Consider the following 27998-nt stretch of genomic DNA (forward strand, 5'->3'; position numbering starts at 1 on the left):
TAACTTTTTTTGTATTTTGTAGAGACAGGGTTTCAACATGTTGCCCAGGCTGGTCTCAAACTCCTAGGCTTAAGTGATCTGCCCACCTTGGCCTCCCAAAGTGCTGGGATTATAGGTGTAAGGTTACTTTTTTTTTTTTTTTTTTGAGTCAGAGTCTCACTCTGTTGCCCAGGCTGGAGTGCGTTGGTGCAATCTCGGCTCACTGCAACCTCCACCTCCAGGGTGCAAAAGATTCTCCTGCCTCAGACTCCCAAGTAGCTGGGATTACAGGCTCCCGCCACCACACTCAGCTAATTTTTGTATTTTTAATAGAGACGTGGTTTCGCCATGTTGGCCAGGCTGATCTCGAACTCCTGACCTCAGGTGATCTGCCTGCCTTGGCCTCCCAAAGTGCTGAGATTACAGGCGTGAGCCACTGCGCCCCACCAGTTACATTTTAAAGAGAAAAAAAAGATGCTTATTGAAAGAACATTACTAACAACTGTCGAAATTGTGAAAGTGACAGCAAATCAGTAGAGTCAGTCAGTTGAGCCAGATAGCCTCTGAGTCTGTAGTTCTTTTTTTTTTTTTTTTTTTTTGTCGCCCAGGCTTGGAGTGCAGTGGCACAATCTCGGCTCACTGCAACCTCCGCCTCCCGGGTTCAAGCGATTCTCCTGCCTCAGCCTCCCCATTAGCTCGGATTACAGGCGCCTGCCACCACATACAGCTAATTTTTGTATTTTTAGTAGAGACAGGGTTTCACTGTGTTGGCCAGGCTGGTCTCGAACTCCTGACCTTGTGATCCACCCGCCTCGGCCTCCCAAAGTGCTGGGATTACAAGTGTGAGCCATGTCGCCTGGCTGAGTCTATAGTTCTAAACAATCTTCAACACATAATAGAAAATGTGAAAGAGACAGACCCAGGTCCAAGAACGATCTGAACTTCTCCTGGAATTCATGATCAAGGTGGACAGCTAGAAGTATGTCAATGCCAGCAATTGTCCTCCTTTGGATTTAGCCCTCTAGGATTTTAATTTCCTTTTCTCTCGGATATTCTCTTATCTAAGGACAAGCCAGGCTCACCTTTCTTTTATTAAGTTACATATGCATAGCTGGCATGTCACTTTCTTTGCCTTTCTTGGTTGGATTGGCATTTTCCCATGCATATGTTTACATATATTTCTCACAATATATTTATATAAAATGAATTTCATCACTTTTTTATTGTTTGTTTTCCTCCTGTATTTGTGTTTGTTTTTTTCTTTTGAGACGGAGTTTTGCTGTTGTTGCCCAGGCTGGAGTGCAATGGTGTGATCTTGCCTCACTGCAACCTCTGCCTCCCAGGTTCAAGCAATTCTCGTGCCTCAGCCTCCAGAGTAGCTGGAATTACTGGTGTGTGCCACCACGCCCAGCAGATTTTGTATTTTTAGTAGAGACAGGGTTTCACCTTGTTGGCCAGACTGGTCTCAAACTACTGACCTCAAGTGATCCACCCGCCTCCCAAAGTGCTGGGAGCCACAGTGCCCTGCCCTCTGGTTTCTTTTATAATGAACACTTTAGGAATAAAAGCAACTACTCTTGCTTTGCTTATGACTTTGTTTTGTTTTCTCCCTTTATGCCTCTCTCCTCTGAGACCTTCCCTTTCAGTCTGTTCCCGGATTAACATGCACAATCTGATGATGCCTGTCTTTCTATAGAAAGTATTTCTGTATAAATACTGGTTTACAAACCTACAGAACGCACAGGAGTGCGAAGTAAGCACAGAAGTCTATCACTGGGAGGGAAAGAATAATCACAAGGGTTCCAATCCTAAACGGGAAGCCAAGGTAACAAGAGCTAGCGTTTATTGAGCACTTACACTATGTGCCAGGCAAGGTTCTAATGCCTTACAGTACATATTTACTAACCTATTTCGTCCCAATAGTCACTCTATCAGACAGGTATTGCCCCAGATAAGAGAAACGAAACAGAAGCAGCTTGTCCAAGATCACACAGCAGAGCTGATTCCAGTGCCTGCGTTATATACTATTACATCCTCTTAGTCACTGAATTCTTCTGATTAATTTGGGAACATTTCCTGCCACAAACGAGTGAGTCAAGAGGTAGCTAAAGCATGGCACTGATTATTCAAATTGAGGTGCTCACCATGCTCTAGAACCATGGATATGAGACGGCTTTACAGGCATGATCACTTTCAGCCCCGCATTTTAGGAATGAGGAAACAGATTTTCGAGATGTTAATTTGCCCAAAGTCACCCAGCTAGCAAGCGGAAGAGCTGGGGCTGTTTGAATCCAAAGTCCACGACACTCCTAACCGCTGCTCAACGTTGCCCCACAAGAACGTCCAGCTGGCAAGACCCGGGTGGGGCTCGTTGCTCTCCCCGCTTCACCTCCCTGCTTCACGGCCAGGGGTGTGCTGGCTAAGTTCGCTCATCTGCCAAGCTTCGGGACACAGACCTATGTGAGCAAGCGATAAACAAATGCAAATAAATGTAACTTTCCACATTAGCTAAAAATTCAGAGAACGTCAAGCCCAGGGAAATGGGACGGATCCCAGTTAGCCCGCGGCTCCAATCTGGTCCCCCCCCAACCCCGAGCCTCGCGGCGAGAAAGGAAGCGGCTCCGGATGGTCCGGATGGAGAGTAAAGTGACAATCGGAGAAGGGCAGGCTGCCTTTCCTCCCGGGGGAGCCAAGGGGACCTGCAGAGGGCGGTTTCTCTCCGCTTTTCCTGTCCCACCCCGTCGGCCTGCCCCCCACCCCCTCCGGCCTCTGCGCCAACCCCGCGCGCCACCCGCGGCTTTCTCCGCTCGGGGTCCTCGTTCGGCCACTGCTGGCCTCCGCGACTCCGCGGTGCCCGCCCCCGTTGAGTTCAAAAGGACGCGCGGAGCGGCGCCGCCCTTCGCCAGCAGCCCGTCCGACTGGAAAGGTGAGCACGAGGGGAGGGCGGGGGCGCCGGAGAGCCGGGTCGCCCACATTCGCCGCAGCCACCTCGGCCGTGGCAGGAACCGAAACCCGGAGCCGCCGAAGCTCAGCGCCCCGCTGGGGCAGAGGGTCGCGGCGGCTGTGAACGCCGCTCCCCGACGCACCGGCCGCCCCCAGCGCAGCGCGCTCCGCGGGGTGCTGGTAAACGCGTGGGGCTCGGGGCGGGGGCGGGGCCGCAGGGCGAGGACCAACCCAGCTCGTCGCGTCCACCCCGCGTTCGCAGGGGCGTCGAGGATCTCCGGGGCGCGGGGCGCGGGCTGGGGCCAAGTGAGGCTTGGCAGGCTGTGCGCGGACCGCGCCCTGGACGGCGAAAGCAGGCCCGGAGGGGGCGGCCAGTCCGGCGTCCCAGCGTCCGAGGCGAGCCAGAAGGCGGCCCACGGCCCTCGCCTCCCGGTCCCGGCCCGGCTACTGCGCTGCGCCCACTCCGCTCTGGAGCCTGGGCGCGGGTCCTGACCTTCCCGGCCCTCTCCTGACACCTGGTGGATGGCGTCACCAGAACTCCGAGCTGTGGAACCCTAGGGTACCTGTTACCGCGCTTTGGCGAAACTGGGTTCGCTGCTGATTTGCGAACCTTTGCCTGACTTTCTCAGGCCTTGAGAGATCTAAGTAAATTTGGTGGCCCATTGAAAGGATCGGGAGAGAGCGTATGAAGGTAACACCCCGTCAAACTGCATGCGGCCTCAGACCTGCTCCTGTGGAGAGCTGTTGGTACCTGGAGCCTGAGGAGATACTCAGGGAAACCAGAAGAGGACAAGAGGAAAAGGGGAAGGGACTTGGGAGAACCTGGCACCAGAGGCTTTCCTGGGACTTCCAGGACTCAAAGCCCTAGGGGCCCACCCGCTACATTCCTGTCTTTGCCCCTCTTCCTACAGATCTGCCTCTTCTCCAAGGAACTCAAACACTAGTGACAATGACCAGCCTCCTGACTACTCCTTCTCCAAGAGGTAGGTGAAGGCCTTTCCTAATCCCAGTGAGAAAGAATTGTTCAACATCCTCTTCCCCAGACCAGTCCTGGAAGCCTCAGCCCAGGTGGGAAGACTCCCACCTCTCTCTGCCTGCCTCACACGGGAAGGGCCTGGGAGGAAGCAGGAACTAGAGTGTGCCCCTTAGTACGGTTTTAATCTGAAGTCACATGGACATGGTGACTTCACAAAGCTTTGTAACCTCGGTTTATCAAATAATTTTATGTCGGTAATCCCAGGACTTTGGGAGACTGAGACAGGAGGATCTCTTGAGGCTAGGTGTTTGAGACCTGCCTGGGGAACATAGTGAGACCCCATTGCTAATTCAAAAGAAAGAAAGAGGCCGGGCGTGGTGGCTCATGCTTGTAATGCCAGCAGTTTGGGAGGTCGAGGTGGGTGGATCATCTGAGGTCAGGAGTTTGAGACCAGCCTGGCCAACATGGTGAAACTCCATCTCTATTAAAAATACAAAAAAATTAGCCAGGCGTGGTGGTGCACGCCTGTAATCCCAACTACTCAGGAGGCTGAGGCATGGGAATCGCTTGAACCTGGGAAGCACAGGTGAGCCGAGATCGTGCCATTGCACTCCAGCCTGGCAAAAAATAGGAAAGGAGGGAGGGAGGGAGGAGGGAGGAAAGGAAAGGAAGGAAGGAAGGAAGATTATTGTATAAGCCTAAAGGAAGGGCTTTACATTCATCTGTCTAATAATTTATAGCTATGGCAAAGAATGTAGCAGAAACCCTTGTAATTAAATGTGGAAAAGGAATCTTCAAAGATAACAGGGAAATCATTTTTTAAAAACCTGCTAAAGATAGTATTGCTAACCTCTAAGCTCCGGTTTCATCATTCACAAAATAGGGAAAATAATACCTATCTTATGATTTATGAAGATTAAATGAGACAACCCATATAAAACACCTAGAAGAGTGTGTAGTATCTCGTAAGCACTCAGTCACATTGGTTATTAGCACTGAGTGCTTGTTAGAAACCCATCTTTCCCTTGAAAGGGATTTTTCTGGCTTTCTCATTCCACTCCTCTGGTGATACAGACCCAGCATCAAAACCGCATTGTTCCCTGAAGGTGTGCGGAGGCCGGGCACTACTGCTCAGCACTCTGAGAATGGATGCCCACTTTTTAGTTCATCATCAGGCTGGGCCGGACAAACTATCAGTTATTTATTGACTGTTTTCAGCATGTGCTAGTTAGGGAGAGAGAGGAACAAACCCTTGGTTGGTCTATACACCTTTGTCTTCCTATACACAGTCACATTTGTCATTAGGACAGGCATTCTCTGCTTTTACTGATGTGGAAACAGGTGAGTGACACCACCAGTGGAAGTCTAAGACAGTGTCCTCTGTGACTGGTAATGCACACAATTCAGACTTTTAGTTGTCTGGTGAGAAGAGATAAAAGAGAGAAATGGCCAGGTATGGTGGCTCACGCCTGTAATTCCAGCACTCTGGGAGGTTGAGGCAGGCAGATTGAGCTCAGGAGTTCGAGATCAGCCTGGGCAACATGGCGAAACCCCGTCTCTACAAAAAAATTTAAAAATTAGCCCGGCTTGGTGGTAGACACCTGTGGTTCCAGCTACTCCAAAGGCTAAGGTGGGAGGATCCCTTGAGCCCAGGAGATGGAGGTTGCAATGAGCCGAGATCATGCCACTGCACTCCGGCCTGGGTGACAGAGCAAGACCGTGTCTTAAAAAAAAAAAAAAAAAAAAAAAGAGTTAGGGGGACACAGAGTTGGGGAGAGAAATAAGTCAGCAAAGGCTTCATGGGTGGGTGAGGAAGGGGATCTGAGTCTTGCCCTTGAAAGACGGACAAGGTTCATACAGGCAAAGGGGCGCAGCAGCTATCTTAGAGAAATGTAGAATACCTTTTTCATGTGCACCTGCTCTAGATAAAGGTAGAATACCTCATACCATGCGTGAAGCTACAGAGACGATTTACCCTGGAGGATGTTCAGGAAGCGGGTGGGCAGAGGACCTCCAGAATAATCCTGCCCACAAGGGAAAAAAGGTGATACCTTGGCAGCTAGCTGAGGGATTAGAACCTTGGCAAGGGGGAGCTGTTTACATTTTTTTAATTTTATTATTATTATTTTTGAGACCAAGTCTTGCTGTGTCACCCAGGCTGGAGTACAGTGGCTTGATTTCGGTTCACTGCAACCTCCGCCCCCTGGGTTCAAGCAATTCTCCCGCATTAGTCTCCCTAGTAGCTGGAATTACAGGCGTACGCTACCACGCCCGGCTAATTTGTGTACTTTTAGTGGAGACGGGCTTTCGCCATGTTGGTCAGGCTGGTCTCAAACTCCTGGCCTCAAGTGATCTGCCCTTCTCGGCCTCCCAAAGTGCTGGGATTACAGGCATGAGCCACTGTGCCCGGCCATTTTTTCTTTTTTAAAATTTATGGTAAAATAAACATAGTACATATATTACCATTTTAGCCATTTTTTCGCAGACAATTCAGTGGTAGAGTAGTCCCCGCTTATCCACAGGGGATTCATTCCAAAAACCCCAGTGGATGCCTGAAATCTCAGATAGTACTGAACCCCATCTATACTGTGTTTTTTCCTGTACATACATACTTATGATAAAGCTTAACTTGTAAATTAGGCACAGTAAGAGATTAACAATAATAATAAAATAGAACAACTATAACAATATACTGTAATAAGAGTTATGTGAAAATGGTCTCTCTCACTTAAAATGTCTTATTTACTATAGATCTTAGAAACCTCAGTACACAGTTCTTTTTTTTTTTTTTTCTTTATTAAGTCAAGAACTTTCACCTTTTCACTTAAAGGAAGCACTTCTTGTTGGCATGTCCAAATTGCATCACTATTCTTGTGCTTTGGGGCCACTGTCATGTAAAATAGGGGTTACTTGAACACAAGCGCTGTGGTACTCTACTAAGTGTTTATAGCATGGACACAAAAGGATGATTCACTTTCCAGGCAGGATGGAGCAGGGTGTGAGATTTCATCATGCTACTCAGAACGGCACATAATTTAAAATGTATGAATTGTTCCTTTCTGGAATTTTCTTTTTCTGTTAAATTTCTATTTAATGTTTTCGGACTGCAGTTGACCATGGGTAACTGAAACCTAGGAAAGCAAAACCGCAGATAAGGGGGGACTACTGTTGTTTTTTTTTTTGAGATGGAGTCTCGCTCTGTCACCCAGGCTGGAGTGCAGTAGCGCCATCTCAGCTCACTGCAAGCTCCGCCTCATGGGTTCATGCCATACTCCTGTCTTAGCTTCCCGAGTAGCTGGGACTACAGGCGCCCACCACCACGCCCGGCTAATTTTTTGTATTTTTAGTAGAGATGGGGTTTCACCGTGTTAGCCAGGATGGTCTTGATCTCCTGACCTTGTGATCTGCCCACCTTGGCCTCCCAAAGTGCTGGGATTACAGGCCAGCGCCTGGCCTGGGGGGACTACTGTATTAAGTAATTCATGTTCCTCACCACCATCCTTCTCCAGAACTTTACCTTCCCAAACTGAAACTTGACACCCATTAAACACTGATTCCCCATTTCCCTGCAAACACCGTTCTATTTTCTGTCTATGTAAATTTGACTGCTTTAGGTACTTCATGGAAGTAGAATCATACAATAGACCTTTTTTGTGTCTGGCTAACTTCACTTAGCATAATATTCTCAAGGTTCATCCATATTGTAGCATGTCACAATTTCCCACCTTTTCAAGGCTGAATAATATTGTTGTATGTGTATATTACATTTTGTTTATCCATTCATCTATGATGGACAGTTGAGTTGCTTCCACCTTTTGGCTATTGTGACTGATGCTGCCATAAACATGGGTGTACAAATATCTTCTTGATACCCTGCTTTCAGTTGTTTTGGATGTATGCTCAGAAGTGGAATTGCTATATCATGTGGTAATTCTGTGTTTGATTTTTTTGAGGATCCACCATATAGGTTTGCACAGCGGCTGCACCATTTTATATTCTTACCAGCAATGCATAAAGGTTTCGGTTTCTCTACAACCTTGCCAACGCTTGTTACTTTCTGTTTAATGGTAGGCATCATATTGTGTGTGAAGTGGTATCTCATTGTGGTTTTGATTTGCATTTCCCTAGTGGTAGTGATGTGGAGCATCTTTTCATGTACTTATTGACCATTTGTATATCTTTGGAGAAATATCTATTCAAGTCTTGTCCCATTTTTTAGTTGATTTGTTTTGTTCTTGTTCAGTTGTATATTTATATCCTTTAAAATTTTTTTTAAAAAAATTGATCGTTGAATCAGCCCTCTCTCTCTCTTTTTTTTTTTTTCCTGGAGATGGAGTCTTGCTCTGTCACCCAGGCTGGATTGTAGTGGCACCATCTCGGCTCACTGCAACCTGCACCTCCCGGGTTCAAGCAATTCTCCTGCCTCAACCTCCCGAGTAGCTGGGATTACAGGCGCACGCTGCCACACCCGGCTAATTTTTTGTATTTTAGTAGAGACGGGGTTTCACCATGTTGCCCAGGCTGGTCTCAAACTCCTGAGCTCAGGCAATCTGCCTGCCTTGGCCTCCCAAAGTACTAGGATTACAGGCAGGAGCCACTGTGCCTGACCTTTTTTTTTTTTTTTTTTTTTTAAGAGATGGGATCTTACTCTGTTGGCCAGGGTGGAGTGCAGTGGCACAATCCTGGCTCACTACAGACCCAAACATCTGGGCTTGAGGGATCCTCCCACCTCAGACTCCTGAGCAGCTGGGACTGCAGGCATGCACCATCACGCCCAGCTAATTTTAAAATTTTTTGTAGAGATAGGGTTTTGCTATGTTGCTCAGGCAACTCTCCCGGCCTGAAGCCATGCTCCTTCCTCTGCCCTTGAGTTGTTGAGATTATAGGCGCAAGCCACCTCACCTGGCTGCATTCTTGATCCAGCGAGTGACATGAGTGAAGTAGTGTTTTAGGACAGTCTCCCATCCACTGGGTCCAAGCAAGTGTAAGTTCAGAGACAGCAATAGACAAAAGAATAGAAATCACAGGTAGGAAGAAAGCTTATACTTTAAATGATGGGATCGCTGAAGGCCAGCTCTTCTCTTCCACCCCTGTCTTGCATTTCTCTTCCCCCATCTTCCCACCTATTCCTCCCTCACAGTCTATAAAGACTTCCTAGAGAAGATATCCTCCAGGAACCTTGAGAGGAAGGGCCACATTATGACTCCTGAGCCCTGGGCACTTCTGTCTTTGTGGGCTCCTCCTTCACTTAAAATATTAAAAATCATATTTTACAACTACATCAGTGTAAGGAAGAATATGATAATATAATATAATTAATATTTATAATTAGCAATTGAATGGCATAACAACCTTAATATTTCTTTGACCTAAAATTTTGTTTCTTTTCCTTCTAATTATAAAAGAAATGAAAATCATTTAAAACGTTTTCATGGGCCTTTCGAAGCATTGTGGGCCCAGGGCACTGTGCCTGTTGTGCCTAGTGCATAAGTCAGCCCTATTGGAAGTAGGGCAGAGTGGAACTGTGCCTTGTGGGCTTTGCCCACCGTGCCAGGTAAAGCTCATCTCTTGCCACCAAATGATCACACCAGCTACCGCCTAGGTTGTCCTCACCCTGTATTAGTCACTTAGCATTTTTCTTTATTTTATTTTAAAAATAATTTTTTGTAGAAATAAGATCTTACTATGTTGCCCAGTCTGGTCTCAAACTCCTGGCCTCAGGTGATCCTCCCATCTCAGCCTCCCAAAGCAGCATTTTTCATTGCACTTATTCCTCACCACAACCCAATGAAACAAGTTTTAGTCTCATTTTACAGAAGGAAAAACTGAAGTTCAGGGGAGTTAAGGAATTTTCTTTTCTTTTCTTTTCTTTTTTTGAGATGGAATTTCCCACTTGTCACCCAGGCTGGAGCGTAGTGGTGCAATCTCGGCTCACTGCAACCTCCGCCTCCCGGGTTCAAGCAATTTTCCTGCCTCAGCCTCCCGAGTAGCTGGGACTATAGGCGCCCACCACTATGCCCAGCTAATTTTTGTATTTTTAGTAGAGACAGGGTTTCACCATGTTGGCCAGACTGGTCTCGAACTCCTGATCTCAAGTGATTCACTCACCCCGACCTCCCAAAGTGCTGGGATTACAGGCATGAGTCACCGTTAAATTTTCAAAGATTAAAAAAATTTCCCAAGGTCACACAGCTAGTAATGGCAGAGGCAGGATTTTGCGCCAAGTCTGATTTACTGCAAGCCTATGTTCTTTCTGCCATGGTGTACTGCTCCCAAGGTCTCACTCCACCCAACTGGCTGGTGCGCATGAAGAGAAGGCAGAAGAAAGGGGGCCGAGTCCCAGGGTGGCTTCCCATGGAAAGAACTCGGGGAGCCGCCCTTTGTTGGGCAGGTCTAGAGCAAATAAGTAGGCTGGCAGACTCAGGTGGCAAAAGATCTGATGCCTCAGTGATAAGAGATTTAGCTCAGCCTGGGAACAAGGACCACAAAGAAGCCAGCCAGTATCTGGGTTAACAAAAAAAAGAGTAAGTGAACAGAATAGATCTTGAAGGTCATTTGCTATTGGTTAGGACTTGGGTGGGGCCTTCAATCTTATGAACCTGAGCAGGGAAGGTTTGGAAAGACTAGTGCTATTTAATAATTATTCCTTTGTTTGGACAAAAAAATGGGGTAGAAACGGGAGAGAATGGGAGAAAAGCTATAAGCCATTTCCTCCTTTTATGCCAGCTTTCCTGAACTTAGTTTATTTTGTTGTTGTTTGTCCTTTTTTTCTTTTTTTGAGACAGGGCCTCAGTTTCACCCAGGCTGTAGAGCAGTGGCTCAATTACAGCTCACTGCAGCCTCAACCTTCCCAGACTCAGGTGATCCTCCCACCTCAGCCTCCCAAGTAGCTGGGATCACAGGTGCGTGCCACCATGCCCAGTTAATTTTTGTATTTTTAGTAGAGACAGGGTTTTGCCATGTTGCCCAGGCTGGTCTTGAACTCCTGGACTCAAGTGATTCTCTGGCCTCAGCCTCCCAAATTGCTGGGATTATAGGTGGAAGCCACCTTGCCAAGCATGTTCTTTTACTTGAAAGGTAATACATGCCCCTCAGAGAATAGCTTTCTAGACCTTTTCTATGTACAAACATATATGTGCATATTTATAGGGTTTTTTAAAGTTACTTAAAAAAATATATACAGAGAGACAGGGGTCTCGCTATGTTGCCCAGGCTGGACTCAAACTTCTGGCCTCAAGCAATCCTCCCACCTCAGCCTCCAAAAGTGCTAGGATTATGGGTGTGAGCCACTGCACTCTGCCAATTTACTTTTTTTTTTTTTTTTAAACAAAGATGCAGTCCTACTACATATACCACCTGGCTTTTTTCATCTAACCATGTATCCTGTCCCAGTAATATTGTAGATCTCATATTCGTTTTAGCAACTGTTTCCACAATGGATGGCCTGTAATTTATTTCATCATTCCTCTCCAGATAGACATTCTAAGTATGTCTGGATTTTTTATTTTAAAATTTGATTTTAATGAGAATTCTAATAGAACACTTTCCATTTATAAAAATTCAAAAATTAAGGCTGAGAGGGGTTCTGATGCTCAGCTAGTTCAACTAGCCATTCTGTCCTAGAATTCTCTCTCCAAGATGCTACCTAGCTTTTGTCCAGTTTTGCTCTTCCTTCTGTTGGGGAGACATCTGTCTTTCCCAGTTTCTGCTGTTAGTTCTCTTGTACAGGTCATGCCTTGGCATATTAGAAGACAGAATTCAAGTTCTAGGCTCCCTTTTTTTTCTCTGGGCTTTCTCTTGCAAGCTTTCCTTATCTGACATGGTTTGCCTGCTCACCTCAAAATTGTGACACCCAGGCCAGGTGTGGTGGCTCATGCCTGTAATCCCAGCACTTTGGGAGGCCGAGGTGGGCAAATCACAAGGTCAAGAGTTCGAGACCAGCCTGGCCAACATGGTGAAACCCTGTGTTTACTAAAAATACAAAAAATTAGCTGGGCATAGTGGCGGGTGCCTGTAATCCCAGCTACTTGGGAGGCTGAGGCAGGAGAATCGCTTGAACCGGGGAGGCGGAGGTTGCAGTGAGCCAAGATTGAGCCACTGCACTCCAGCCCAGGTGACAGAGTGAGACTCCGTCTCAGAAAAAAAATAAATAAAATAAAAATTAAGGCTGGGCACGGTGGCTCACACCTGTAATTCTAGCACTTTGGGAGGCCAAGGTAGGTGTATCACGAGGTCAGGAGTTCGAGACCAGCCTGACCAACATGGTGAAACCCCCTCTCTACTAAAAATACTGTGCACTTTGGGAGGCTGAGGTGGGCGGATCACGAAGTCAGGAGATCGAGACCATCCTGGCTAACATGGTGAAACCCCATCTCTACTAAAAATACAAAAAAATCAGCTGGGCGTGGTGGTGGGCACCTGTAGTCCCAGCTACTCGGGAGGCTGAGGCAGGAGAATCGCTTGAACCCAGGAGGCAGAGGTTGCAGTGAGCCGAGATCACGCCGCTGCACTCCAGCCTGGGCCAGAGAATGAGACTCCGTCTCAAAAAAAAAAAAAAAAAATTGGCCGGGCGCGGTGGCTCACGCCTGTAATCCCAGCACTTTGGGAGGCCAAGACGGGCGGATCACGAGGTCAGGAGATCGAGACCATCCTGGCTAACATGGTGAAACCCCGTCTCTACTAAAAAAATACAAAAAATTAGCTGGGCGTGGTGGCGGGCACCTGTAGTCCCAGCTACTCGGGAGGCTGAGGCAGGAGAATGGCGTGAACCTGGGAGGCAGAGCTTGCAGTGAGCCGAGATTCCGCCACTGCACTCCAGCCTGGGTGACAGAGCGAGACTCCGTCTCAAAAAACAACAACAACAACAAAAAAAAAAACAATTAGCCGGCTGTGCTGGTGCACACCTGTAACTCCCAGCTACTTGGGAGGTTAAATCAGGAGAATCGCTTGAACCCGGGAGGCAGAGGTTGCAGCGAGCCAAGATCTGTCGTGAGCAGAGATCCTGTCTCAAAAAAAAAAAAAAAAAGAAACCATGACACCCAGATGAACTCAGCAGTCTAGGAGTGGTATAAAGTAGAGCAGTACTGTGGCCTCCATTATTAGACCATATTTATATTGCTGGTGCCTAAAATAACAGCAATCTTTAATTTTTTATGATTATAAAAGTAATTCTTTATCGTGAGAAATTCGGAATATAAAGGAAAGCATATAAAACAACGTAAAATTCAGGCACACACCTGTAATCCAAGCACTTTGGGAGGCCAAGGTGGCAGGATACCTTAAGGCCAGGAGTTCAAGACCAGCGTGGGCAACATAGCAAGACTCCCTCTCTACAAAAAACTTTAAAAATTAGCCAGGCATGGTGGCACACACCTATAATCCCAGCTACTCAGGAGGCTGAGGTGGGAGGATTGCCTGAGCCCAGGAGTTCAAGGTTACAGTGATCTATGATTGCATCACTGCATTCCAGCCTGGGTGACAGAACAAGACCCTATCTCTAAGAAAAAAAGAAGAAAATTAAAATCATTGGGAATTCCACAACCTATCTGTAACTCCTGCTGCTGTTTTGGAGTATATCCTTCCAGTGTCAGTGGTTTTTTTAGGGACCCCCCATAAGTACTTTATATATGATGTTGCTAAGCCATAGCTTCCCCATTCTTTGTGAGTAGTTGGCTTCCTGAACCTAAGAGCAAGGAATGTGTTAAATTCTCATCTTGTTCAGTTTGGTGCATTTCTTCAGTCATTTGAAATGTGTCTGTGTTTATCAGTTTACTAGTTGCCCCTCTAGCTTTGAAGCCTTTAACAAATTTGTCAGGGCTGGGCGCAGTGGTTCACACCTATAATCCCAGCACTTTGTGTTGTTCAGGCAGGAGGATCGCTTGAGCCCAGGAGTTCAAAACTAGCCTAGGCAACACAGTAAGACTCCATCTGTACAAAAAATTTTAAAATTGTCGAATCTTCCCTGGGTCTGCAGGATCTGCATTTACCCCAAGGGCATTCAGCTCAGCCTTTGCAGAAGGCACCAATAAAGCATAAGACCAAAAATATATATGTATATATCTTGCAAAGAATTTGAAGTTCAATATATATTTTTTGAGACAGGGTCTTACTCTGTCAGCCAGGCTGGCATGCAGTGGCACAAACATGGCTCACCGCAGCCTCAACTTCTCAGACTGAAGTGATCCTCTAGAATCCTCCTCAGGGTTCAACTATCAGCTTTTTTTTTTTTTTTTTTTTTTGGTGGAGACAGGGTCTCCCCATGTTGCCCAGGCTGGCTTTGAACTCCTGGGCTCAAGCAGTCCTCCTGCCTCAGCCTCCCAAATTGTTGGGATTACAGGCATGAGCCGCTGCACCCAGCCTTGGACTTTCTTATACTTGCTTTATGATTTAATATTTTTATTTCAAATTACATAAAGGCCTTATTTTGGCCCTTGCATGATTTGACATAACTATCAATTTTGAATTGATACTAAAAATGCAAAGGACTAAGGTTAAACCACAGTGAAAGAGTCTCTGTCTAGACTGGCATCACTTCATCCCTTAACAACCCATTACTGCCTCACTTAGGCCTTATAGCCAGGCTGTATTTCTCTACCTTGTCCACAAGGATATTATAAATAATCTTTTCTTTTCTTTCTTTTTTTTTTTTGAGATGGAGTCTCACTCTTGTTGCCCAGGCTGGAGTGCAATGGCACGATCTCGGATCACTGCAAACTGTGCCTCCCAGGTTCAAGCGATTCTCCTGCCTCAGCCTCCCAAGTAGCTGGGATTATAGGTGCCCACCACCATGCCCAGCTAATTTTTATTTTTAGTAGAGATGGGGTTTCACCATGTTGGCCAGGCTGGTCTTGAACTCCCAACCTCCATCACCTCAGGTGATCCACCTGCCCTCAGCCTCCCAAAATACTGGGATTACAGGCATGCACCACTGTGCCCGGCCTATAAATAATGTTGTTGTATGTTTTCTGATGCTATTTACTATTGCAGCACCTTCAGTTCTCCTTAAGCCCCTCCTACCCTCACTCTCAACTGATTATCTTACATCCTATTTTGTAATTATTAATTAATTTATTTTTTGAGAGACAGGGTCTGTTACCTAGGCTGGAGTGCTATGGCACAATCATAGCTCACTGCAGCCTTGAACTCCTGGGCTCAAGGAATCCTCCCACCTCAGCCTTCCAAATTGCTGGACTTACAGGTGTGTGCCACCATGCCTGGCTATTGCTTTTATTTTTATTTTTATTTTTTTTGTAGAGATGGAGGTCTCACTATGTTGCTCTCAGCCTGATCTCAAACTCCTGACCTCAAGCGATTCTCCCACATTGGCCTCTCAAAGTGCTGGGATTATAGGTGCAAACCACTGGGCCCAGTTAAGATCTTACTTTAGAATGGGTAGGCTGGGCACAGTGGCTCACACCTGTAATCCCAGCACTTTGAGAGGCCAAGACAGGCAGATCACCTGAGGTCAGGAGTTCGAGACCAGCCTGGCCAACAGGGTGAAACCCCATCTCTACTAAAAATGCAAAAATTAGCCAAGTGTAGTGGTGGGTACCTGTAATCCCAGGTACTCGGGAGACTAAGGCAAGAGAATCATTATAACCTGGGAGGAGGAGGTTACAGTGACCCAAGGTGGCACCACTGCACTCCAGCCTGGGTGACAGAGCAAGACTGTCTCAAAAAAAAAAAAAAAAATGTACACAAAGGTCTCACTATGTTGCCCAGGCTTGTCTTGAACTCCTGGCCCTGGCCCCAAACAGTTCTCCCCACTCGGCCTCTCAAAGTGCTGGGATTATAGGCGCAAGCCACTGGGCCCAGTTAAGATCCTATTTTCTTGAGCAAATTAAAGTTATCAGAAGAGAACTGCCAAAGGCTCGCACCCTCACCATCAACCTGCCACCTGCATTTGTGCTCATATACTCTGCTTTTCCTCCTATTCCAATGGCACTGTCTCTGCTGCTGTCTGCAGCCAGCCCCCCAGCCCCTCTGTGCTCTAGATCTCATCCCTTCAAGGACTCTTGTGCATCATCAATTGTGCCTCTCATGTGAGTCATTCTTATCTGTATGCAAACATGCTGGCATTTTTCCCATCAGAAAAACAAACAAATTTGAACTCCCTTTCCCCTCCAGTCACAGCCTTTCTCTACTCACCTTTACAGAGAAATTTTGTGTAAGCATTTATTTATATTCTGCCTTCAGTTCCTCTCCTTCCATTTCTTCCTTGAACCCACCCTAAATTACGGGTTTGTATCCAGCACTTCACCAAAACTTCTCTTGTAAAGGTCGTTTATGATCTCTGCGTGGCAAAAGCTGTTTGGCTGCTACTCCCCAGTCTCCTTGGGCTCAGTCTTGGGTTCTCTTTATCTGCACTTACTCCTGGGTGATCTCACCCAGTCTATGGTCTTAAATATCTAATGACTTTTCAACCTCCAGTACCATATATAAAAATATATATATATATATATATATATATATTTTTTTTTTTTTTTTTTGGGCGGGGGGGAGGTTTTGTTTGTTTGTGTTTTTTTTTGTTTGTTTGTTTGTTTTGAGATGGAGTTTCGCTCTCATTGCCCAGGCTGGAGTGCAATGGCGCGATCTCAGCTCACCGCAACCTCCGCCTCCCGGGTTCAAGCGATTCTCCTGCCTCAGCCTCCCGAGTAGCTGGGATTACAGGCATGCGCCACCACCCCGGCTAATTTTGTATTTTTAGTAGAGACGGGGTTTCTCCATGTTGGTCAGGCTGGTCTTGAACTGCCGACCTCAGGTGATCCGCCTGCCTCTGCTTCCCAAAGTGCTGGGATTACAGGCGTGAGCCACCGCGCCTGGCTTGTTTGTGTTTTTTAAATAGAGCTGAGGTCTCACTATGTTGCCCAGGCTGCTCTTGAACTCCTGAGGTCAAGTGATCCTCTGGCCTCAGCCTCCCAAAGTGCTAAGATTACAGGCGTGAGCCACCGCACTTGGCCTCCAAATTCTAATCTTGACATCTGAACTTTGATATCTAGTAAGCAATCATGTTTCTTCCAAATTTGTTCCCCCTGCAGGCTTCCCCCTCTCACATAACTCCATGCCTTCATCCTTGACTCCACTCCACATCCAATCCTGTCTGTCTTTGCTTCAGATTATATTCAGAATCTCACCACTTTCTCACTGAGCTGCTGCAAAAGCAATCAATGCTGTCGTGGAAATTAGAAAAAGGGGTTGGGCATGGTAGCTCATACCTGTAATGCCAGCACTTTGGGAGGCCAAGGTGGGCAGATCACTTGAGGTTAGGAGTTGAAGACCAGCCTGGCCAACATGGTGAAACCCCGTCTCTGCTAAAAATACAGAATTAGCCAGGCATGGTGGTGCATGCCTGTAATCCCAGCTACTTGGGAGTCTGAGGCAGGAAAATTGCGTGAACCTGGGAGGTGGAGGCTGCAATAAGCTGAGATCACACCACTGTATTCCAGCCTGGACAACAGAGCAAGACCCTGTCTCAAAAAAAAAGAAAGAAAAAGAAAAAGGCACACCTTTTGGCAGATGCAACTGTGCACTTGTGCAGGGTACACCCTGCTTCTGCACGTGTGCCACCTTCCCACAGCCTATTGTCCACACTGTAGTCAGAGGGATCCTTTCAAATCAATCCCTGTTTCAATCATGTATTGCTGCTGGAAGGTCTGCTAGACTAGAAGGGCCAAAATGGTCTCCCTCACATGTCTGGCAGTCAGCTGAGCCTGGGGTGCTTGGTTTTCCTCCATATGGCCTCTCATCCTCCAGCAGGCAGGATTGGGGTTCCTCTCAACATGGTGGTCTCAGGGTTTCACAAGTGTGGTCTTTGGAAATCAGGCCCCACCCCAGATCTCCTGAATCAGAATCTGCATTTCAACGAGATCTGTAGGAGATTGTTATGCACAACAAAGTTTGAGAAGCATTGCTTTAAAACACAAACCTAGGCCAGGCACAGTGGCACATGCCTGTAATCCCAACACTTTGGGAGGCCAAGGAGGGAGAACCATTTGAGCCCAGGAGTTTTGAGATGAGCCTGGGCAACATAGCAAGACCCCGTCTCTCCAAAAAATAACAAAATTAGCCAGGCGTGTTGGTGCACGCATGTAGTCCCAGCTACTCCAGAGGCTGAGGCAGGAGGATCGCTTGAGCCTGGGAGGTGGAGGCTGCAGTGAGCCATGATCATACCATGGCACTCCAGCCTGGAGGACAGACTGAGGCCCTGTCTCAAAAATAAGTAAGTGAATAAATAATAAAATAAAAATCTGATCAGTCTCTGCCCAAAAACCTGTAAAAGCTTCCCACCTCACTCACTGAAAAAGCCCTTACCTTGGCCTACAAGGCCTGTGTTGTACGGGCCTCCTTGACTTTCTCTGCTCCTCCTCTCCCCGTTACTCCCACTCAGGGGCCTCCATACTGTGCATTTAACAGGCCAAGCATGCCTGGCCCCGGGGTGTTTTTCAGTGCTGTGGACAGCCCTCCCGTGAACTTGCTGTCCCCTCTGCCTGGAATGTTCCTCAATCAGCTCTTTGCATGACTGCCTCCCTCACCTTCTTTAGGTCTTCACTCAAGTCACCTCATCAGTAAAGCTTCCCCTGACAACCTTCTCTAAAACCACAACTCCAACCACATCCCAGCTTTCCATCCTCTTTTCTGCTTATTTTTCTACATAGCGCTAATTAACGCCTAATATGGCATATCTTTTACTTATTTATTTTATTTATTTATTTTTACTTTTTTTTTAGATGGAGTCTCTCTCTGTCACCCAGGTTGGAGTGCAGTGGTGCAATCTCGGCTCACTGCAGCCTCCGCCTCCTGGGTTCAAGTGATTCTCCCGCCTCAGCCTCCTGAGTAGCTGGGACTACAGGCCTATCCTACGCCACCACACCCAGCTAATTTTTGTATTTTTAGTAGAGACGGGGTTTCGCCATGTTGGTCAGGCTGGTGCCAAACTCCTGACCTCATGATCCGCACGCCTCAGCCTCCCAAAGTGCTGGGATTACAGGCGTGTGCCACCGCGCCCGGCCTTATTTTATTTATTGTCTGTCTTCCCCCTCTAAAAATGTAAATTATATAAACAGAGGGTTTTTTAATTGTGGTAAAATTATACATAACATAAAATTGACCATTTTAACCATTTTCAAGCGTACAGTCCAGCAGTATTAAGTACATTCATCTTGTTATACCTTCACCAACACCACTATGCATCTCCAGAACTTTTTCATCCTCCCAAACTAAAACTCTATACTCATTAAACATTAACTCCCCATTTTCCCCTTCTCCAGCCCCTTACAATCTCCTGTAGTACTTTCTGTCTCTATGAATTTGATTGCTCTAAACACATCATATAAGTGGAATCATACAATGTCCTTTTTTTTTTGTTTGAGACAGAGTCTCGCTCTTTCGCCTGGGCTGGAGTGCAGTGGCATGATCTTGGCTCACTGCAACCTCCACCTCCCGGGTTCAAATGATTCTCCTGCCTTGGCCTCCCAAGTAGCTGGGATTACAGGCACCTGCCACCACGTCCGGCTAATTTTTGTATTTTTAGTAGAGACGGGGTTTTACCATGTTGGCCAGGCTGGAATGTTTGTCCTTTTGTGCCTGGCTTATTTCACTTAGTGTCATGTCCTCAAGGTTCATCCATGTTGTAGTATATGTCTGAATTCCTTCCTTTTTTTTTTTTTTTTTAGAATTTCCTTCCTCTTTAAGGGTATGTATATACCACATTTTGTTTATCCATTTATCTATTGTTGGACATTTGGGTTATTTCACCTTTTATTTAGCTATTGCATAATGCTCCTATGAACATGATATACAAGTATCAGTTGAAGTCCATTCATTTCTTTTGGGTATATACCTAGAAGTGGGATTGCGGGATCATACCCACCCAGCAATGAGATTGCTGGGTAATTCTGTTTAATCCTGGCAGGAACTTTAAAGGTAAGGGTTTTTGCCTGTGTTGTTCACTGATAGAAGCCCAGAGCCTGGCACAGAGTACACACTCAGTAAATTCTTGTTGAACTAACTGTTTCATTTCCCTGTCTAGGAACCTGGAATCTCAGTCTAAGAAGGCTGTGCAGCTTATCTGACCCAGCTTGCTCTCAGTAGTCCCATTCTGACTTCTAATGCTTGCTGTTTCAAGTTCAAAGCCCCCCAAACAGGCCATAATAATGTGTTCTAGAACTTTGCTGGGGAATCACATCAAGCTCACCATTGCTTTATGGACTCCACCTTCCTTCCATGGCCCCTTCAGGTTCCCGACCCCTTTCTCTTTCTCAGAAGCTCCTATGTCACCAACAGAAATCCCACTTACAAGTTCTTGCAGTGCCTTTGGCTGTCATATCTAGTCCCTTTTAGATTAGTCTGGTGCTTGCTGGGTTTCTTTGCTTCTCTTGAGCTCACTTCCCCCATGTCCCCAAAGGCTCCACTGCTCCTTAGTGCAAAAAAATGATTCTCTTTGATAGGAGACAGAGGTGAAAAGGCCTGAGGGAATTCTGCTTTCTCTGTTACCTCCAACCTGACCCCTCAGGCCCAAACAAGCCTAGCTTTTTCTTTGTTCTTGTTCCAAATATAATGCTTTTTAAATTGTCCTTCGGGGGGCGATGTGGCTCACGCCTGTAATGCCAGCACTTTGGGAGGCTGAGGAGGGCGGATCACCTGAGGTCAGGAGTCTGAGACCAGCCTGGCCAACATGGCAAAACTGTCTCTACTAAAAAATACAAAAATTAGCCGGGTGTGGTGGCACACGCCTGTAATTCCAGCTACTTGGGAGGCTGAGGCAGGAGAATTGCTTGAACCCAGGGGGCGGAGGTTGCAGTGAGCCGAGATCAAGCCACTGCACTCCAGCCTGGGTGACACAGTGAGACCTGGCCTCAAAAATAATAATAATAGGCCGGGCACAGTGGCTCATACCTGTAATCCCAGCACTTTGGGAGGCCGAGGCGGGCAGATCACGAGGTCAGGAGATCAAGACCATCCTGGCTAATATGGTGAAACCCCATCTCTACTAAAAAATACAAAAAATTAGCCGGGCGTGGTGACATGCGCCTGTAGTCCCAGCTACTCGGGAGGCTGAGGCAGGAGAATCGCTAGAACCTGGGAGACAGAGGTTGCAGTGAGCCAAGATCGCGCCACTGCACTCCAGCCTGGGTGACAGAGCGAGACTCTGTCTGAAAAAAAAAAAAAAAAATCTGATGTAGAGTCTGCCTTCTTGTCATCGTTTAAATATTGAGGTAAATTTCTTTGCACCTTTCTTCATCTGCACTTTCTGCTTCACCAGATGGCTTCATATAAGTGGAAACTGACCAATAGCTGCATCCCAGCAAGGCATTCTGTAGAATTTTTTTCTTAAGGTCTTCCTATATGGCTAAAATATTCTCTAGTTGTGAGAAAGCTTGCTTCTGATCATGTTAAACATTAAAGCTAAAGAGGGTGGGGAGTCCTCTGAACCTCTTTTGGTTCTAGGGGCTGCTCAATTTAAAAAAATTAAAGAATAGATAACTGAAAATAAACTAAAAATAAAGAAGTCACATATAAACCAACATGACTTCTGCATTACACTGACATCGTTCCCTTAAGTTACCTATCACCAGTGAGCCAGTTCATGTTAAAGAAGCACTTTGTAGCACAACTGTCTGTATTTAATTGTGATCATCTGGTTTCCTCCCACCTTTATCCTTTTTTTTTTTTTTTTCCTGAAACAGGGTCTCACTCTGTCACCCAGACTAGAGTACAGTGGCACAATCACAGCTCACTGCAGCCTGGACCTCCTGGGCTCCAGTGATCCTCTCACCTCAAGTTTACTGAGTAGCTGGGACTACAGGTGTGTGCCACCATGTCTGGCTAACTTTTTTTTTTTTTTTTTTTTTGTAGAGATGGGAGTCTGGCTATGTTGCCCAGGCTGGTCTCCAACTCCTGGGCTCAAGCGATCCACCTGCCTTGGCCTCCCAAGGTGCTGGGATTATAGGCATGAGCCACTGCATCCAGCCTCCTCCATATATTATTTTTAAAAAACAAATAGAGATGGTGTCTCGCTATATTGTCCAGATTAGTCTCAAACTCCTGGCCTCAAGCAATCCTCCTGCCTCCGCCTCCCAAAGTGTTGGGATTACAGGCGTGAGCTACCACACTAAACCTAATGTACAAAGTAAGTTACTGTTGATGATTGAACACAAATTACTCATCTTCAAGCTTCTGATATACATTAATCTTCTCAATGCTTTGTACATCCTAAATTCTCAAAATGTTTAGAGAAAGCAAAACTAGGAACAACTGTATAGAACTCTAGATCCATGGTAGGAAGATGGATTGCAGCCCTGGGCGATTTGGGGAGGAAAGTGCATGGTGAAATGTGTGAAGTCATGACCGGGTAGATAAACTTCAGGGCTTCCCTTTGATGGGAGTCACAGTGTTGTATAAACTAATCTCAGAAGTTACATGCCATCATTTTTGCCATCATCTGTTAAAAGCAAGTCACCAGGTTCAACCCATATATCAGAGGAGAGGCATGCTCAAAGATGTCAATACCAGGAGGCAGAAATCATTGTGAGCCATCTTAGAAGCTGTACACCACACTCCCATTTCACAAATCAAGAAACTGAGGTACTGCCAGGTGTGGTGGCACACGCTTATAATCCCAGCATTTTGGGAGGCCAAGGCAGGAACATTGCTTGAGGTTAGAAGGTTGAGGCCGCAGTTAGCCAAGATTGCACCATTGCACTCCAGCCTGAGCAACATAGTGAGATCCTTGTCTCAAAAAAAAAAAAAAAAAAAAAAAAAAAAACACAACAACAACAACAACCAGGTTCAGAGAGGTTTAGTAACTTCCTCAGGGTCACGTAGTAATATGCTTAGGCAGGATTCAAACCCAGAGCAACTCTCCCTTTAATTAATTTATTTTTTTGAGACAGGGTCTCATTACTCTGTTGCCCAACAATTCAGTAATGCAGTGCTGGCTCATTGCAGGCTTAACCCCCTGGGCTCAAGCAATCTTCCCACTTCAGCCTCATGAGTATCTGGGACTACAGGCGCATATTACCACACCTGGCTAATTTTTACATTTTTTTTTTTTTTTTTTTTTTTGTAGACAGAGTCTTACTGTGTTGCCCAGGCTGGTCTCAAACTCCTGGCCTCAAGCGATCTTCCCACCTTGGTCTCCCAAAGTGCTGGGATTACAGGCATGAGCCACCATGCCTGGCCCTTTTAATCACTAAGCATATTAACAAAGTCACCTTAAATAATATTTAAGTAGTAGCTACTATATGATGCTTACATGTTCTCTCATTTAATCTTCACAATAGAACTGCAGTGTTGGTTAATATAGTTCCTGTGGGTAACAGATGAGAATGGATGAATGAATCCATATGTATAGGCCAGGCACAGTGGCTCACACCTGTAATCCCAGCACTTTGGGAGGCCGAGGCAGGTGGATCACTCGAGGCCAGTTCGAGACCAGCCTGGCCAACATGGTGAAACCCTGTCTCTAGTGAAAATACAAAAATTAACTGGGCGTGGTGGCACACACCTGTAATCCCAGCTACTCAGGAGGCTGAGGCAGAAGAATCGCTTGAGCCAGGAGGTGGAAGTTGCAGAGAGCCGAGACTGCGCCACTGCACTCCAGCCTGGGCAATGGAGCAAGACTCCATCTCAAAAAAAAAATTTATAACTGTTCTAGACAAACTCTGAAACCATTTTTCCTCAGCTCTCACAACAGTTGACACAGAAGACTTCTGTGACCCCAAAATATTTGAGAATTTCTCTGCACCAGCAAGCAAACAAGCAGTTCCACAGCAGACACCAAGAGGGTGTCTTCCAATTCAATTCTGACACTATCTACCTAGAGATAGTGTCAGATACCACAGGCCAAGGTCTGGGTCCCCAAGGCTGCAGCTCCCTTCAGACACTAGTCACAAGTCCAGGCCTCCAAAACTTGTGACCAACCAGCTTCAAGTTGGAGTTCCCACCCCTGCCAACCCCTGCTTTGGAGTTCGATTAATTTGCTGGAGTAGCTCACAGAACTCAGGGAAACAATGTGTTTACTGGTTTATTATAAGGGATATTGCAAAGGATACAAATGAGGACATGTGTAGGGTGAGGTGTGGGGAGGGGGGCGGAGCTTCCATGCCCTCCCTGGTGCGTCACCCTCCGGGAACTTCTGCATGTTCAGTTAGTTGTTTTGGGGGTTTTGTTTTTGTTTTTGGATGGGGTCTCATTCTATCCCCCAGGTTGGAGTTCAGTGGCGCGATCTCAGCTCACTGCAACCTCCACCTCCTGGGCTCAAGCGATTCTCATTCCTCAGCCTCCCAAGTAGCTGGGATTACAGGTGCACACCACCATACCTGGCAAATTTTTTTTTTTTTTTTTTTGGTATTTTTGGTAGAGACAGGATTTTGCCATGTTTCCCAGGCTGGTCTCAAATTCCTGGGCTCAGGAAATCACCCACCCTGGCCTCCCAAAGGGCTGGGATTACAGGCATGAGCCACCATGTCCAGCCATGTTCAGCTATGCGGAAGCTTTCTGAGGCCAGTCCTCTTGGGTTTTTAATGGAAGCTTCATGATGTCAGCATTCCCTTCCCAAATTCTCCCTCTGGAATGAGGATCTTATGACCCACTATCGGAAAGGCAGAGGAAGATTAGAGTCCTGCCTTGGGGCAGGTGAAGGGAAGGGCAGGAGAAGGCTGGAGAGATGCTGTTTCCTGAGGCCCGCTCCTGCGGTGTGACACACCCACATCATAACACAAGGCTAACGGGCTGTGGGAATTAGGAGCCAGGAACTGGATGAAAACCTAGAGAGAGAGAGAGAGTGTGTGTGTGTGTGTGTAAAACACCACAGTAACCATTCGCCCAAGGCCACAGGTTGAGGGTACTACCATTCCTAGACAAAGAGTGGGGACCAGTGGAGAAAGGTTTGGCCTGGCCTTGGGAGGGGAAGCGCTCTGGACAGCCTGCCTCTGCTTTCTGTATTGCGGGATGAGGATGGTTCATCAGGCTCCCCTGGGCCCGCGTGGAAAGACCCTTCAACACTCTTGGCCCCTCTTAGCATAGGCCCACCAGACCACCACTGATACCCTCATTTCACCTGCTGTGGATGTAAACCTGAACGTGTCAGGCACTGGATGGGAGTTATGCTAACACCGCGCTCCGGCCACGCTGGCCTTTGAGTCCCCTGGTCTCAGAGCTTTGACCCAGGCTCTTCTCTCTGCCTAGAATGTGCCCCATCCCTGCTACCCGGTAAACTCTTACCCCTGCTTCAGCTCCCAGGTCAGATATTCCTCCCTTGGGGGGTCGCTCCTGGCTGGAAGACTAGATCAGGCCCCTTGGCTGCACACTTTCCTAAGTGCACTTACAGCAGCTCCTCACCGTGCAAGCTGTGGGGTGCAGTGGAGGGTGAGCCCCGGGAAGCTGGCCCGTGTCTGTTTTGCTTGACCTTTCATCTAGCACAGGGCCTAGCAAAGAGGAGGCAGTGGGTGAGTGTTGCTGTTTATGGGATGCCAGTCAGGTCGGGGTGCCTCCTGTGGGTGTTGCCAGGATCAGCCAGCCGGTTTTCCCCAGGAGACCTCTATCCTGCAGTAACCTCTACATTAAAATGCTAATAGGAAAGAATGGAAGGGCTTCCTGACTTCCTGTGTAAAAACACTTAAAAGGGACTTCTGGAGACCACTCATTTTGTCATGTTCTGTCCCTGGGTAATGACTTTAGGGTGGGACTTTCACGCTCTGAAGGATAAATAAACCCGTAGCAGGAGGGGGTGCAGGATCTATTTTAGGGTAGAGGAGAGGCCTGTTTCAGAACCTTTCAAATTGCAGGGCCTATCCTGGAAGTGTAGAAAAGGGTTTTTAATAGGAGAGGAGCACTATTTCATTATGTTAAAATAATGTCTACAAAGAATTAGTAAGAATGCTGCAAGAAAATGCACATGCTATATAATATAATGTAAATATATACACATACATCTCATTTGATCTCACTTATGTAAAAATATGCATTCCTAATAATGGCTTATCCTACTGAGTGACTTATTAAATGTCACAACAACGTTTTAAAGTAGGTACTCTTACCTCCATTTTGCAGATAGAGGTTAGGTAATTTTCCCAAGGTCACACAGCTAGTAAAGGACAGAGTTCATATTTGAAACCCAGTCCGTCAGGCTCTATAGCCCCTACTCTTAATCACTATATTATGCAGGGAGAAATCCATCAACATATTGTCTTTGGGTGGTGGTTTATTTTCTTCTTTATTCTCCAGGATTTTCTATTGGGATTTACTATAGGAGTTAAATGATAAACTTTTGAATAGGGAAGAAGGTGGGGTGGTGAAATTTGAAGGCCAAACATATGCTTTCAAACAAAAGAATTCACCCCATTTCCTTTTCCACTTTTCTACATTTTCCAGAAGAACTGATGACCACCCCAATTTTACGGCCCACTGAGGCCCTGTCCCCAGAAGATGGAGCCAGCACAGCACTCATTGCAGGTAATAGACTCTTGAGCCAACTGCAAGGGACCTTCTGGATCAAGGGCATCTCTCTCCAGAGGGAGCCTGACCAAATCCATTAATGGGCTCACTGTGGCGTGTAAGTTATATCACACACACACACACACACACACACACACACACACACACACACACACACACACACATAGCTATAAAAGACTCAGAGGCTTCTGTCAGAGGCACTACCAGTAAATGACAGGTTGGGAGGTGGCCGCAAATAGATATGCATACGGACGTTACACTTGAGTACGTGGGTAGGGACGAGGATATATGTGGTTGGTTGAGTGAGTGAGGAAGAGGGGGAGGATCAGATAAACCACTTCCTGTTAGGATAAGCCATTTCCTGTTCCCTCCTTCCCGTTTCTATAAGAATCAGGAACTGGTTTGGGAGGGAGTTCAGTTTTATCAGAAATCAAAAGCATGTGTCCTTAGCTTAAGCACCAGGAGACTCCAGCTATTATGTGCCATGGAAATTGGGGTTGGTGGGGGAACATGGGTTTGTGGACACTAGTTAATGAAAACAAGAGGATCTTTATGAAAACAGTGACTAAATCAGATGACTCCAGGAACTACTGAGACATCCTCAATCCTGAAACATCTCTACATTTTCCCTCTCCAAGTTGTTATCACCGTTGTCTTCCTCACCCTGCTCTCGGTCGTGATCTTGATCTTCTTTTACCTGTACAAGAACAAAGGCAGCTACGTCACCTATGAACCTACAGAAGGCGAGCCCAGTGCCATCGTCCAGATGGAGAGTGACTTGGCCAAGGGCAGCGAGAAAGAGGAATATTTCATCTAATGACTCCCAGGCCCCAAGGAGCTTATTCCTGGCTCCATCGCTAACACATTGACTGCTTATTATGGGAAAGTTTTCTCTGAAGCCGGGGAGAAGCATTGATTGATGTGGGCAAATCCAAGCTCCAGCCAGGTCGCAGTCCCAAATGCCGACATCACTGACTCCAGGGACCAGGGACATGGAGAAAGCTGTTTATGGTATCTTTAACCAGGCCCTCTTACTAGAGCTGGTGTTTGTGACTGGCCAACAAGATGTGGCTATGCCAGGGGACATCTGAGTATGTGCCCAGTCATCTTTTTTCACAGGTTGAAGGGAGAGAAAAGATTTTGAGTTAGGGTCATTGGCTGCTCTACTCTGTCCCCTACCTGGTCACCTAGTGATAGCCCCAGTGGAGATACTGTCCATACAAGGTCTTCCCAGAGGCTGGATACCACAGTAAAAGGCCAGGCCAGGAGGGGTAGGAGACTATGGAGATCTTACCTCCTGATAAATGTGCTACATCCCCTAATATGAGCCCTTCCTTTCCGTGTTCCCCAACAACCTCATGCTTACGTGATTTTTATCCAAATTAAAAATTTTCATTGCTACAGAAATCAGATTCTCACATGCAAGAAGTAACTACATTTTGACTTATTTTTGCTTAAACATTTTTGACATTTTCTTTTCCCTATTTAACGCCTTTGCATATGTTCTCTTCCAAGCAATAAGAACCCTAGGAAAGTTCTAGAAGTTTGCAGAACTATCTCAGGGATTTGAGACAAAGATGGTGCAGGAAAGCTTGTTCCAGGGGAACATCATTAGAAACATACCTTGGGAGGGCCGGGTTCGGTG

The 27998-nt window shown here is 46.6% G+C and overlaps 1 protein-coding gene and 1 long non-coding RNA gene across 3 annotated transcripts; one reads left to right on the plus strand and one right to left on the minus strand.

The window, feature by feature from the left end:
- Positions 1-1790: 1790 nt before the first annotated feature.
- On the minus strand, positions 1791-3415 carry LOC101133359 (uncharacterized). The gene is made up of 2 exons (XR_008670144.2): positions 3154-3415; positions 1791-2435 (listed from the first exon to the last, which is right to left on the minus strand). It is a non-coding gene; the product is annotated as an uncharacterized lncRNA (long non-coding RNA).
- SMAGP (small cell adhesion glycoprotein) lies at positions 2431-27760 on the plus strand. 2 transcript variants are annotated; one of them, XM_004053139.4, is made up of 4 exons: positions 2431-2905; positions 3834-3905; positions 26270-26350; positions 26992-27760. In XM_004053139.4, the coding sequence occupies exons 1-4, from the start codon at positions 2605-2607 to the stop codon at positions 27168-27170; spliced, it is 633 nt and encodes a 210-aa protein (XP_004053187.3). In that variant the 5' UTR covers positions 2431-2604; the 3' UTR covers positions 27171-27760. The 2 variants fall into 2 exon arrangements, with proteins under 2 accessions (XP_004053187.3, XP_055213176.1); XM_055357201.2 differs by lacking the exon at positions 2431-2905 and adding an exon at positions 2945-3102.
- The last annotated feature ends 238 nt before the right edge of the window (positions 27761-27998 follow it).

The sequence above is a fragment of the Gorilla gorilla genome, chromosome 10 (genome assembly GCF_029281585.2).
Source record: "Gorilla gorilla gorilla isolate KB3781 chromosome 10, NHGRI_mGorGor1-v2.1_pri, whole genome shotgun sequence".
NCBI classification, from domain to species: Eukaryota; Metazoa; Chordata; class Mammalia; order Primates; family Hominidae; genus Gorilla; species Gorilla gorilla.